We start from the raw sequence: 12,216 nt of genomic DNA, 5'->3' as shown, positions 1-12,216 counted from the left end.
AGTGAGAAGACAAGCTAAGTATGCCAATCAGAAGGGAGGGTGTGTGCCAAGAAGGCCTGATATGGACATGAATATAGCTTTTGTGAGAAAATTGGGTAGTGTATTGTGCTTTCACTACATACCCACCAGAAAGGCTAAATAATAAGGACCCATTATACAAGTGCAGGTGAGGATATAAGACAAATGTAACTCTCTTTCATTGCTGGTGGGAAAGAAAAATGGCACAAAGTAAAACCTGTACAAAACTTTCATAAATACTTAGGTTTCTCAAAGAGTTATAAACAATTACCTATGATCCAGGAATTCACTTGTGGGTATATAGTAAAAATTATTCAAAATCAGATCTTGAAGAGAGAGACTGTATACTTACATTCATTGAAGAATTATTCACACTAGCCAGAGGTGGAAGCAACCTAAATGCCCATTGTCAGATGAATAGATAAAGGAAATGTGGTATGTACCTACAATGAGGTATTACTCAGCCATAAAAAAAAAGGTAGAAATTTTGTCATATGCTACAACAGGGATAATAAACCTTGACAACTTTATGCTAAGTAAAGTAAGCCAGTCACAAAAAGGCAAATACTGCATGATTCACATATATGATATATCTAAAGTCATCCAGTTCTTAGAATGGTGCTTAGCAGGAGCTAGGCTAAGGGGAAAAGGAAAGTTGTTTAATAGGTATAGAGTGTTAGTTTTGCAAGATAAAAGTTCTAGAGATATGGGCATACAGTTAATACTACTGTACTGTATACTTAAAATGGTCCATATAGTAAATGTTATGTGTTTTTTCCATATTAACAAAACAACTTCACAGCAGCTTTATTCACAACAGACCCTAATTGGCAGAAGATCTGAAGAGAGATTTTTCCAAAGAAGATACATATTTAATAGATGACCAGCAGGTACATGAAAAGATGTTCAACACCACTAATTATCAGGGAGATGCAAATCAAAACCAGATATTTAATCTATTTCAAAGGTGGCAAGATCCTACAATGGAGGAAAGACAATCTCTTCAATAAGTGATGCTGGGAAAACTACACAGGTACATGTAAAAGAATGAAATTAAAAAGTACTCCATAACACCATATACAAAATAAACACAAAATGGATTAAAGACCTAAATATAAGACAAAGTACTGTAAAACTCTTTGGGATTGACATGTATACACTGCTATATTTAAAATAGATAACCAATAAGAACCTACTGTATAGCGTAGGGAACTCTGATCAGCAGTCTGTAATAACCTAAATGAGAAAAGAACTTGACAAAGAATAGATACATGAATACTCTGCTGTGCACCTGAAATTAACATTGTGAGTCAACCATAGTTCAATATAAAATAAAAATTTTAAAAACTAGATGGCTTGCTCAAGCTATTGTTGCTATCTTGGATGCCTCTGTTCTTACTTACTAGGTGGAATCCTCCATTTTTCTACCCCAGCTCAGTTGTCCTGCCTCTGTGGTTTGTTCCCAGTTCTTGGCCTATGTTAAGTCTTCTTTGATCCTGTAGCTCAGTCTATCAAATGACTTATCATTTACTGTAGTTGGTTGTGTACGTTTGATCCTGTGGTAGAAAGAATGATAGCCCCCCACCAAGACGTCCTAGTCCCTGGAAATTGTGGATATGTTTCCTTGCATAGCAACACTGACTTAGTAAATATGGTAAGATTAAGAACCTTGAGACAGAGAGATGATCCTGGTGGGACCATGCTAGGATCTTACAAGCAGAGAGACCTCCCTGTTTTTGAGCCAGCTTTTTTCCTCCTTCAGTCAGAGAGAGAGAGGATGAAGACTGCACAAAGGTTGGAGATGTGAAATTGCTGGCTTTGAAGACAGAGGAAAGAGGTCACGAACCAAGGAATGTGGGAGCCTCTAGGAAGTGGGAAAGGCAAGGAAACAGTCTCTTCCCTTAGCGCCTCTAGCATGGAACAAGACTTGGCCAACCTCTGTACTTTAACCCAGAAACTTGTCACTCTTCTGACCTTTTTGTCATTTTGAGCCACTAGGTCTGTAGTAATATTTTCTTTAGGATAGTAAGAGAAAATGAATACAATCTCCGAATATGTGAAAATTTTGAAGACTCCATGGAAACTCTCTGACCCTCACTCTCAACACTGTCTGGCATGTAGAAAATAATCAGAAAATATTTAAATGGACCAGATGTTCTCCCTGCTCCTACTGCCGCAGCAGCTGCCAAGTTGCCCCAGTCATGTCTGACTCTCTGCAACCCCACAGACGACAGCCCACCAGCCTCCCCCGTCCCTGGGATTCTCCAGGCAAGAACACTGGAGTGGGTTGCCATTTCCTTCTGTAGTGCGTGAAACGGAAGTCTCTCAGTCGTGTCCGACTCTTCGCAACCCCGTGGACTGCAGCCCACCAGGCTCCCCCGTCCATGGGATTTTCCAGGCAAGAGCACTGGAGTGGGGTGCCATTGCCTCCTGCAGATCACAGAATAATCCTGGCATCTGTCAGCGTCATTCCCATATCCCCCTTCACCTCACCCAAGACAATCCCTTTCTCCATTCAGACACTTTGCTTTCCCTTCCTGTCTCTCTTATGTTTCCTCAGTTAATCCATCTCTATGGTATGAGTACTATGGATTCTGGTCAGCCAGTGTATCTGAAAAATGGATACTGTCAATGGTACTATGGAAGAAAAATGTAAAACACACATTTTGAAAACTTATAGAAAGATAAAAACATTGATTCCCTCAGAAAATAGTAAATAGAGACAATAAGACAAAGAAAGCTCACACAGTACTACGAATTGCCATTACCATTTTAACAATGTTTCGTCATCTGTCTTGAACTCTTTCAGTACGAAGTACTTATTACCTACAATGTATTAGGCATTGTAACAGTTCTCGTCAGCCAATCACAAGATTAGTTAATTGAATCAATTTATTGCTTAGTGATTATCAATCTCTTATTTTTAATGACTACACTACTGATTTAACCTATGAACATATTAAATGTTAAACATACAGATGCCCAGGTACAATCTATTTCTAATATTGTAGGTCACTAGATGATGAACAATATATTAAGGGAGGGAAAACAATAATGCAAACTGAAGCAGCAGGAAAATGACAGAAAAATAATAAAAGCCAAACTTAATACTGAGTATTTACCATGTTGTCAAGTTCTTAAGATGAATTATCTCATTTCATCCTCAAAACCCTATGAAATTTCCCCTTCATTTTAAAAACAAGGAAAGTAAAGCCCAGAGAGATAATAACTGTTGATCAGGCACATGTTGCTTAATTTGGAGATGGGATTTGAACCTAGGGAAGATCCGACGGAGGAGGGCATGGCGACCAACTCCAGTATTCTTGCCTCAAGAACCACATGGACAGAGGAGCCTGGCAAGCTAGAGTCCATGGGGTTGCAAAGTCAGACACAGCTAAAGTCACTGAGCACATACAAAGCTGATTCCAGAGTCACACTCTACTCTTCCTCTGTAGTGGTAAGATAACAGTGAAGAAGTATATTGTTTCTTTTTTTCAAATTAAACACTTATTTGTAAACAAACTCAAACACACTGGATTTATTCCCTAAGAGCTCACACACATCCCAAGAACACACTTCAGGCACTGAACACAGAGAAAAATGATGGGCCCAGGAGGAGGACAGGAAGGTAAGAAGGGGCATACTGTCCTTTCCCTTACTAGGAGCTTCCTAATCTCAGCCCACTTTTCAACTAATGAATTGTTGACACTGGATGAAAATTAAGAATAAAATGAATACTGGAATGTTTGCCTGGCTAGATAAATCAAGTGCTCAAAATAATGGTATCATAGAGAAAAATCAGAAACTTGAATAACTGCTGCAACATTTAGCTTCCAGAAACCCGTAAGAGACAATCCCCAAACATGGAAAACCAAGTTGTATTTCTATTAGACATAAATGTGTATTTAGTAGGTCTCTATTTCTATATAAATCTCCAGATACAGGAAAATGGGGTTATCAAGTCCTTGCCACTACTGATAAGCTACTGAAAGCCAAAGCAGATGCTTAGAAGTTTCCAGCTTATTATACTTTCATATACGTAAATGAGATAGGTTATTCAAAAAACAGAATGACAAGATTCAAAATGACACATTTTCCCATGCTTATGTATAATATAATGACTTGAGATCATCTCTTTCATGAGAAAAATTGACAGAAGTTGAAGATGAAATGATAAAGTTCCAGTGTGACTGAAAGGGCTTCCCTGGTAGCTCAGCTGTGTGACTGACACTATAATCAATAAACTGACATTTGAAAACCTGACTTTGTTTTGATTAAAAAACAGAAAATCCAGAGTGTAAATATGCTCCCAATAACTTAGGGGTTGATCATTCTGAACTCCTGGTTGCCAGAGAGAAATTGTCCTTGATTTTCAGCAGGGCCTGAACTGGTATCCAAGAATAAACCTCAGCACTGCACTGGCCTTTCCAAAGCAGAAGCATCTGAGACACACCTGACCAATGCAAACTATCATCTTTTAAAGGTGCAGTCTCCTGACACATGAAAAAAGCTAAGACCACTGCCTTCTCTCCCCAACGACACGCTCTACATGCCCAGTCCTGGTTCACGTTCTTTGAACATAGACCTTGGTCCCACTTAGCTTTGTCTTCTCCTTTTGTCCTGTTGTTTTTTTGCTGACCCACCACCAGTCATTTCCTTCCTGCTCAAGTCCTTTGCCACCTGAAAATTATGTTTTGAAAACTATACTTCAGTCAACCATCCCCAAAATGAATCCCCGTCCTTTTTCTAATAATTTGTTATTCATGATCCATCAGTGAGTTATAAAAATGAAAAGACTTTGCACTGTGCTGTCATCTCGCCCACCTCCCCCTGCCCGCCCCCCCCCCCCCCAAAAAAAAATGAACAAAAAATACTTACAATGGTTCCTAGCCAGGAGCATTTTATCCTTTATTCACTAGTGGTAAATGAGTCAGATATGAGTTGGCCAGGAAAAGAGCTGCTTTACCCAAAATCTTAGTGCAAAGTGAGTCATCTCACTCCAAACACCAATATATTCTCCAAAATAACTGGCAAGAATTTCCTATAAAAAGAATCTTGCCTTCACCCTTTTCCATCCATTTAGCTCTCTGATTTTTCTAATTTTTCAATTTCCTGTGTACTTATAACATTGCATTCATAACAAAGGCCCAAGAACATTTCTACCTCTTTACCTCATTGTGAAAGCCATTTTTTTCTATATCGAGTAGGAGGACAATTCTGATAGCATTCCTGTGAAAAGAATAAATGCTCTGTGGCTTGCAAGGGTTTTCCCTGTCTGACTCTCTGTGATGAAATTCATGCCTGATTCAACAGAAATGCAAAAGCCAGTTCTAGAAGAATTTTTTCTTTTTCACTGCTGAAAAAGTGAGTTCAAAGCCACAGAAAATATTTCAAGCAAAACCATTTTCCTTCCCATAAGAAAAATTAATCAAAATAGATACAATGTTTAAAGCTGATAAAGAAACATGAATTCAAGCCACAAACTTCAACTTTGTTCCCCTGTACATCAAAACATTCACATTCCCCCATCCTTTCTCTGCCATCAGATGAAGCTTAAAAATCACTGTGAACTGAAGTCAGGGTCAAGTCCCTGTAGCTTATCAGGAGTCAAGCACACTGTGTACCTAAGGATAAACAAGCATGCTTACAGAGCAATTCCTGCAAAGTGCCGAGATTTTTATATTACATGGGGCTCACAACAGGGCTTACTATTCTTAACTATTCTAAGCTCTGCAATTTAACGGGAGAAATTACTTACAATTCACTCCACTCAGGCTAGAATTTAGCTTTGCTTCTCTATATTAAATGAATTCTAAAGAATAGCTATGCTCCTTTTACATCCAACACTAACAGATGTTAGTTTCCTTAGTTTTACAGCCCTCAAATGACAGACAACTAACTGTATTTGGCCTTGGGAATAACTACAACACCTCTGAATTATGAACTTGGTTTGCTTCTTAGCTGGGAACAGCAGGAGGTTAGTTCATATTATCAGATGTAAAATAAGTTTTCCCTTATGCTTCAGATACCCATATGAAGATGCCTTTTTAAGTGGTTGTAGGAAGAAAAAACAATTGCACAAAAATCTGTTATTCAATGTATCTCCTGCTCTTTATGGACAAAGCAAGATGTTAAATCCATTAAACTCTGAATACCCAGTAAAAGCAAGAAAGCTAAAACTGTTCGAATTTGTGCCTTCTTGGGAAAACTGCCAACCTATGTACTAGTAGCAGGATCTGTGTAATTAACGGTGATGTTATTGACAGAGGGAGTTCAATTTCACCCTCAGAAGCAATTTAGAAGTGCAAGCTGGCAGAGCTTTAGTAAAGCCTCACCTAGTCATCTTTAAACTGAAGAAATGTGACTCTGAAGTCCTCCACAGAGAGCACCGTTACTTTTCGTACATGTGTGGGGGTTTTGGTCTTCATACACGTGAAAGAAATCCTGAATGTAGCATGGTCTGTTGAACACCAAGATGTACACACATTTCTTAAAAGGAAGCAATCTTGCTGCTGCTGCTGCTGCTAAGTTGCTTCAGTCGTGTCCAACTCTGTGCGACCCCATAGACGGCAGCCCACTAGGCTTCCCCATCCCTGGGATTCTCCAGGCAAGAACACTGGAGTGGGTTGCCATTTCCTTCTCCAATGCATGAAAGTGAAAAGTGAAAGTGAAGTTGCTCAGTCGTGTCCGACTCTAGCGACCCCATGGACTGAGGTCATCATTTTTTTCCCTGAAAGCTATTCATATGAAGGCTTATTAAAATCAACACCTTCTTATCATAAAGTAAAATAACATCAGACCCAAGTCCACACATTCCTTTACACACATTCCTATCTCCTTGGGAGGTAACTTTTCTCTTCACCCAGTAGTTGTATGTCATGGACAGTCATAGAAGGTTATGCAACTGACAAGCCATACCTCCAGCTTCTGCTCCCCTTTTCCCTCTTTGTTAGTAATTTCAGAATGATGAGAGAAAGAAAAATAGTATCTTGAAAAACAGAGATAACTAAGGAAAGAAGTCCACAAGAAGCTTTTTCCATAATGATCTGCACAAAATTATCTACCAAGGAGTGACTTTTCTCACCTTCTCATCCCTCTATCTCTCTGTGAACTGCAGCCACATGCTCCAGCTCTGTGCTTCTCATGGAGAATGAAACACGTCAATTCCTAAGAGCTGACAGCATGCGCTGTGGCCTCTATGGCTTCTGAGAAGACAGGTGGTGGAGGAGTCAGGGGAAGAGGCTGGAGAGAGGTTCATGAGTGCTCATGATGAGCCTGGATGTAACCGAAATCAATGATCCCCCCTCTCCATGTTGGAGTCCTACCTGTTGTCTTCTTGAGCAAAGGGCTGTTCCACGTCCACTGTCAGGGAGGCCAGGGCAGAAACAGTCTCTGTCTCCTCTTGCAGCTGGGCCCCAGCCAGAGCACAGCCCCTTGGCATCGCCACCATCCTTACCGACTTCCAGTATTTGCCTAAAAAAAAAAAGAAAAAACATGCGTCATACTGTATAGGAATTTTCGTTCAAACAGTATTAATCAGAATACATGTATAGGTTCAACTCAGAGTAGTTGTTAAGTTAAAATTCAGAGTGTTATAAAAATAAAAAAAAAGTTCACAAAGTTATACGCAGTTGTAATTTGATTTCTTAACTTTATGATTAAGTCTTTTTCTCAGCCTAGAATGCCAAGTTGTGAAGGGTTCATATTCCCAAGCCTGAGTCTCTCCCTTGCTCAGAAGTTAATATAGTGAGAAATAATCCATGGTCTAATGAACTCACCCTCAGACTGACAGCTGTCTCTGCATCTAAGTAAGCAAACTCTGGGGATTGTGCCCTCTGGGTAAGCCTCACGAGACTGGGAGGTAGAACTCTTACAGAGAAACTGAATGAAGTAGTAATGTGAAAAACTGCTACTTGAGCCATTAACTTTTTTTTTAATGAGGTTGGAATATTAAATGAAAAGAAAAGCCTAGAAATGCCAGCAGGAATTGAATGGCAACTTTGCCAGAACAATCAGGTTTGTTAGTCCTGGATGTTCTTTCTTTCTCAACCCCAGGGTGTGTACTAGAACAATAACTGATTTAAAACTTTAATATATGCATTGGCTGATGTTGGCGCCCTTCCATAAGTTATACGGATGTTTCTTTTTTTAAGGAAGGCAGGGGAAGGAAAATGAGAGGAAAATAGGAGGCAATTTCATGAGAACATGCCAGTGGGATATACATGAAAGAATAGAGTCAACAGTCTTTTTGCAGCCCCTATGCTATTTTTTTTCCTTTGTGAAGTGTTCCATAGCCCCAAAACAAAGCAGGAGAATCTCCCTAGGTGCTGACATGACTCGCCTCCCCAGGTAAGAAAAATCTCGGCAGCCTGACCAATTAAGTGGGAAGTTGGCATGGTAAGTAGCTTATTTCCCAAAACTAAATAAACAGAAGTCATGCTAGAGTAGAAAACACAAGTGGGTGACTACTGGATTGGGGGGTAAGATAACTGGGTTCTTGCCCCAGTTCTGCCTCTAACCATCCTAACAGGCTGGCAAGGCCCTTTGGCACTTCATTTCTGCTTCTCAAAAACAGTGGGATAACCTCAGATTCTTTCCAGCTATACCTAACTTTTCATGGTTGGCCTTTCCTTACCTTACTGCTTCACAAAGGACTGGATGTCACATCATGCGAGTGGGGGAGGCCCAGTCTCCCCATCTACCCCTCGTGTCATCAGAACCTTCTGACAGAGTTATCTACTACTACAACTTTATTGTTGGGATCACCTTGTCTGACCAAAGCCAGAAGGTTTTTAATTTGGACCAAATGATAGAAATTCTAAATGAACGCATGCACGAAGTAACATTTTTTGAAAGCCAAGGTTGTGCTAGATGTTGAAGGACACAAAGATGCTTCCCTAACAGCAAGGAATTCATGGTCTAGTTGAGAAAGCTCTTTGAGTTAATGAGTCATGACAATTCTATGTGGAAAAGGCCTGACTGATCCTGAGATTCCTCTCAGTAATAAGAAGAATGTATACTTTTGAGGCCAGGAAGATGAGCAAAAACTTGCCAGAAAAAATAACACTTGACCAAGTATTTGAAAGACCATCAGAAGTTAGTCAAGCTCAAACAGAGGAAGATGGTGGTGGTGAGGCATTCCTAGAAGAGCAAATAGCGTACAGAAATGTGCAGAGATCCAAGTCTCTCTTTTTCACCAGGGTAACAAGCCCCACTGCCAGGCACAAGTGGAATGTGGGCAGGATGGAACCCAATGAGAGAGACTGCTGTGGTAGGCAAGGGCTAATTAAACACACAGTCTCACAGAACATGTCAGTGACTTTGGCCTTCAACTTGTGGGTGATGAGGGGCCATGTTAAACAGAAGAGGCAGAGCATCAGGTTTAAATTTCTCAAAAACCCTTCTGGAGAGATTATGGACAACTGATCAGCAGATGATGAGAGTGGTGGCAGGAAAACCAATTTCGCATCTTGGCAAAAATACAGGCAGGAAATATGATGTCTAAAATAAAAATAAGGGACAGAACAAAAAGAGATGGACTAAAGAGAGGCTTAGGAGGTGAGCAATGGAAATGTATCTTGTCTTTAATAGCTTCCTACCTCTCTCAACTTTGAAAGATTATCCTCAATTGACAGTTCCAATCCTAGAACCTAATTTCTCTACATCACAATGTCATTATCATGTTACCCAAGTTGGAAATGTCAAATTCCATCTGTAAGTGCTTTCACAAAATATTATTATTAGTCATTATTGTAGCACATGAAATTCACAAAAAGCAGGTGATTCTGGAAATCATCACTTACTTTTTCTCTGGAGTGACAAATGTGAGACCTCTCACAAATAAACAACAGGTGATTTTAGAGGTTATATTATAGATAATAGGAAACTAGTGTTATTGAGCTCGCAGTATGTGCCAAGGACTGTGCTAGGTACTGTCACATGTATAATTTAATCTTCATGACAATTAAATATACAACGTTAGATAATTTTTTCTCTAAGAACACAAGGCTAACAAGCAGAGGAGTGGAAATCCTCACCCAGGACTGCCTGAGTCCAGAATGTTTCTTCCTCTGTGAGCTCCTGTCCTCCTATATTTGGTCCTGCTGTATCATCTCCCTTCAGTTCAGTTCATTTCAGTCACTCAGTCGTGTCTGACACTTTGCAACCCCATGAATCACAGCACGCCAGGCCTCTCTGTCCATCACCAACTCCTGGAGTTCACCCAAACTCATGTGCATCGAGTTGGTGATGCCATCCAGCCATCTCATCCTCTGTGGTCCCCTTCTCCTCCTGCCCCCAATCCCTCCCAGCATCAGAGTCTTTTCCAATGAGTCAACTCTTCGCATGAGGTGGCCAAAGTATTGGAGTTTCAGCCTCAGCATCAGTCCTTCAAACGAACACCCAGGACTGGTTTCCTTTAGGATGGACTGGTTGGATCTCCTTGCAGTCGAAGGGACCCCCAAGAGTCTTCTCTAACACCACAGTTCAAACGCATCTATTCTTCACTACTCAGCTTTCTTCACAGGCCAACTCTCACATCCATACGTGACCACTGGAAAAACCATAGCCTTGACTAGATGGACCTTGTTGGCAAGTAATGTCTCTGCTTTTCAATATGCTGTCTAGGTTGGTCATAACTTTCCTTCCAAGGAGTAAGCGTCTTTTAATTTCATGGCTGCAGTCACCATCTGCAGTGATTTTGGAGCCCAGAAAAATAAAGTCTGACACTGTTTCCACTGTTTCCCCATCTATTTCCCATGAAGTGATGGGACCAGATGCCATGATCTTCATTTTCTGAATGTTGAGCTTTAAGCCAACTTTTTCACTCTCCTCTTTCACTTTCATCAAGAGGCTTTTGAGTTCCTCTTCACTTTCTGCCATAAGGGTGGTGTCATCTGCATATCTGAGGTTATTGATATTTCTCCTGGCAATCTTGATTCCAGATTGTGCTTCTTCCAGCCCAGCGTTTCTCATGATGGACTCTGCATATAAGTTAAATAAGCAGGGTGACAATATACAGCCTTGATGTACTCCTTTTTCTATTTGGAACCAGTCTGTTGTTCCATGTCCAGTTCTAACTGTTGCTTCCTGACCTGTATATATGTTTCTCAGGAGGCAGGTCAGGTGGTCTATTATTCCTAGCTCTTTCAGAATTTTCCAGTTTATTGTGATCCACACAGTCAAAGGCTTTGGCATAATCAATAAAGCAGAAATAGATGTTTTTCTGGAACTCTCTTGCTTTTTCCATGATCCAGTGGATGTTGGCAATTTGATCTCTGGTTCCTCTGTCTTTCCTAAAACCAGCTTGAACATCAGGAAGTTCACAGTTCACGTATTGCTGAAGCCTGGCTTGGAGAATTTTGAGCATTACTTTACTAGCATGTGAGAGGAGTGCAATTGTGCGGTGGTTTGAGCATTCTTTGTCATTGCCTTTCTTTGGGATTGGAATGAAAACTGACCTTTTCCAGTCCTGTGGCCACTGCTGAGTTTTCCAAATTTGCTGGCATATTGAGTGTAGAACTTTCACAGCATCATCTTTCAGGATTTGGAGTAACTCAACTGGAATTCCATCACCTCCACTAGCTTTGCTTGTAGTGATGCTTTCTAAGGCCCACTTGACTTCACATTCCAGGATGTCTGGCTCTAGGTAAGTGATCACACCACTGTGGTTATCTAGATCATGAAGGTCTTTTTGGTATAGTTCTGTGTATTCTTGCTACCTCTTCTTAATATCTTCTGCTTCTGTTAGGTCCATACCATTTCTGTCCTTTATCGAGCCCATCTTTGCATGAAATGTTCCCTTGGTATCTCTAATTTTCTTGAAGTGATCTCTAGTCTTTCCCATTCTGTTGTTTCCTCTATCTTTGCATTGATTGCTGAGGAAGCCTTTTTTTTTTTTTTAATCTCTCTTTGCTATTCTTTGGAACTCTGCATTCGATGGGAATATCTTTTCTTTTCTCCTTTGCTTTTCACTTCTCTTCTTTTCACAGCTATTTGTAAGGCCTTCTCAGAAGCCATTTTGCTTTTTTGCATTTCTTTTCCATGGGGATGGTCTTGATCCCTGTTTCCTGTACAATGTCACGAACCTCTGTCCATAGTTCATCAGGCACTCTGTCTATCAGATCTAGTCCCTTAAATCTATAATCATACGGGTTTTGATTTAGGTCATACCTGTATGGCCTAGTGGTTTCCCCTACT

At 40.3% G+C, this 12,216-nt stretch overlaps 1 protein-coding gene across 13 annotated transcripts in view; it reads right to left on the bottom strand.

Moving 5' to 3' along the window:
* Positions 1-12,216, bottom strand: part of HDAC9 (histone deacetylase 9) — a 1,049,156-nt gene that overhangs the window by 14,890 nt on the left and 1,022,050 nt on the right. For all 13 annotated transcript variants that reach the window (XM_070787186.1, XM_070787187.1, XM_070787178.1 and 10 more), the window contains one exon: positions 7,344-7,491. In XM_070787186.1, coding sequence (XP_070643287.1) covers positions 7,344-7,491 — 148 coding nt within the window. The remainder of the gene's footprint in view (positions 1-7,343; positions 7,492-12,216) is intronic.

This window comes from Bos indicus, chromosome 4 (genome assembly GCF_029378745.1).
Source record: "Bos indicus isolate NIAB-ARS_2022 breed Sahiwal x Tharparkar chromosome 4, NIAB-ARS_B.indTharparkar_mat_pri_1.0, whole genome shotgun sequence".
NCBI lineage: Eukaryota > Metazoa > Chordata > Mammalia > Artiodactyla > Bovidae > Bos > Bos indicus.
The sequence above is the reverse complement of the archived record's forward strand: the minus strand, read 5'-3'. Positions and strand labels throughout refer to the sequence as shown.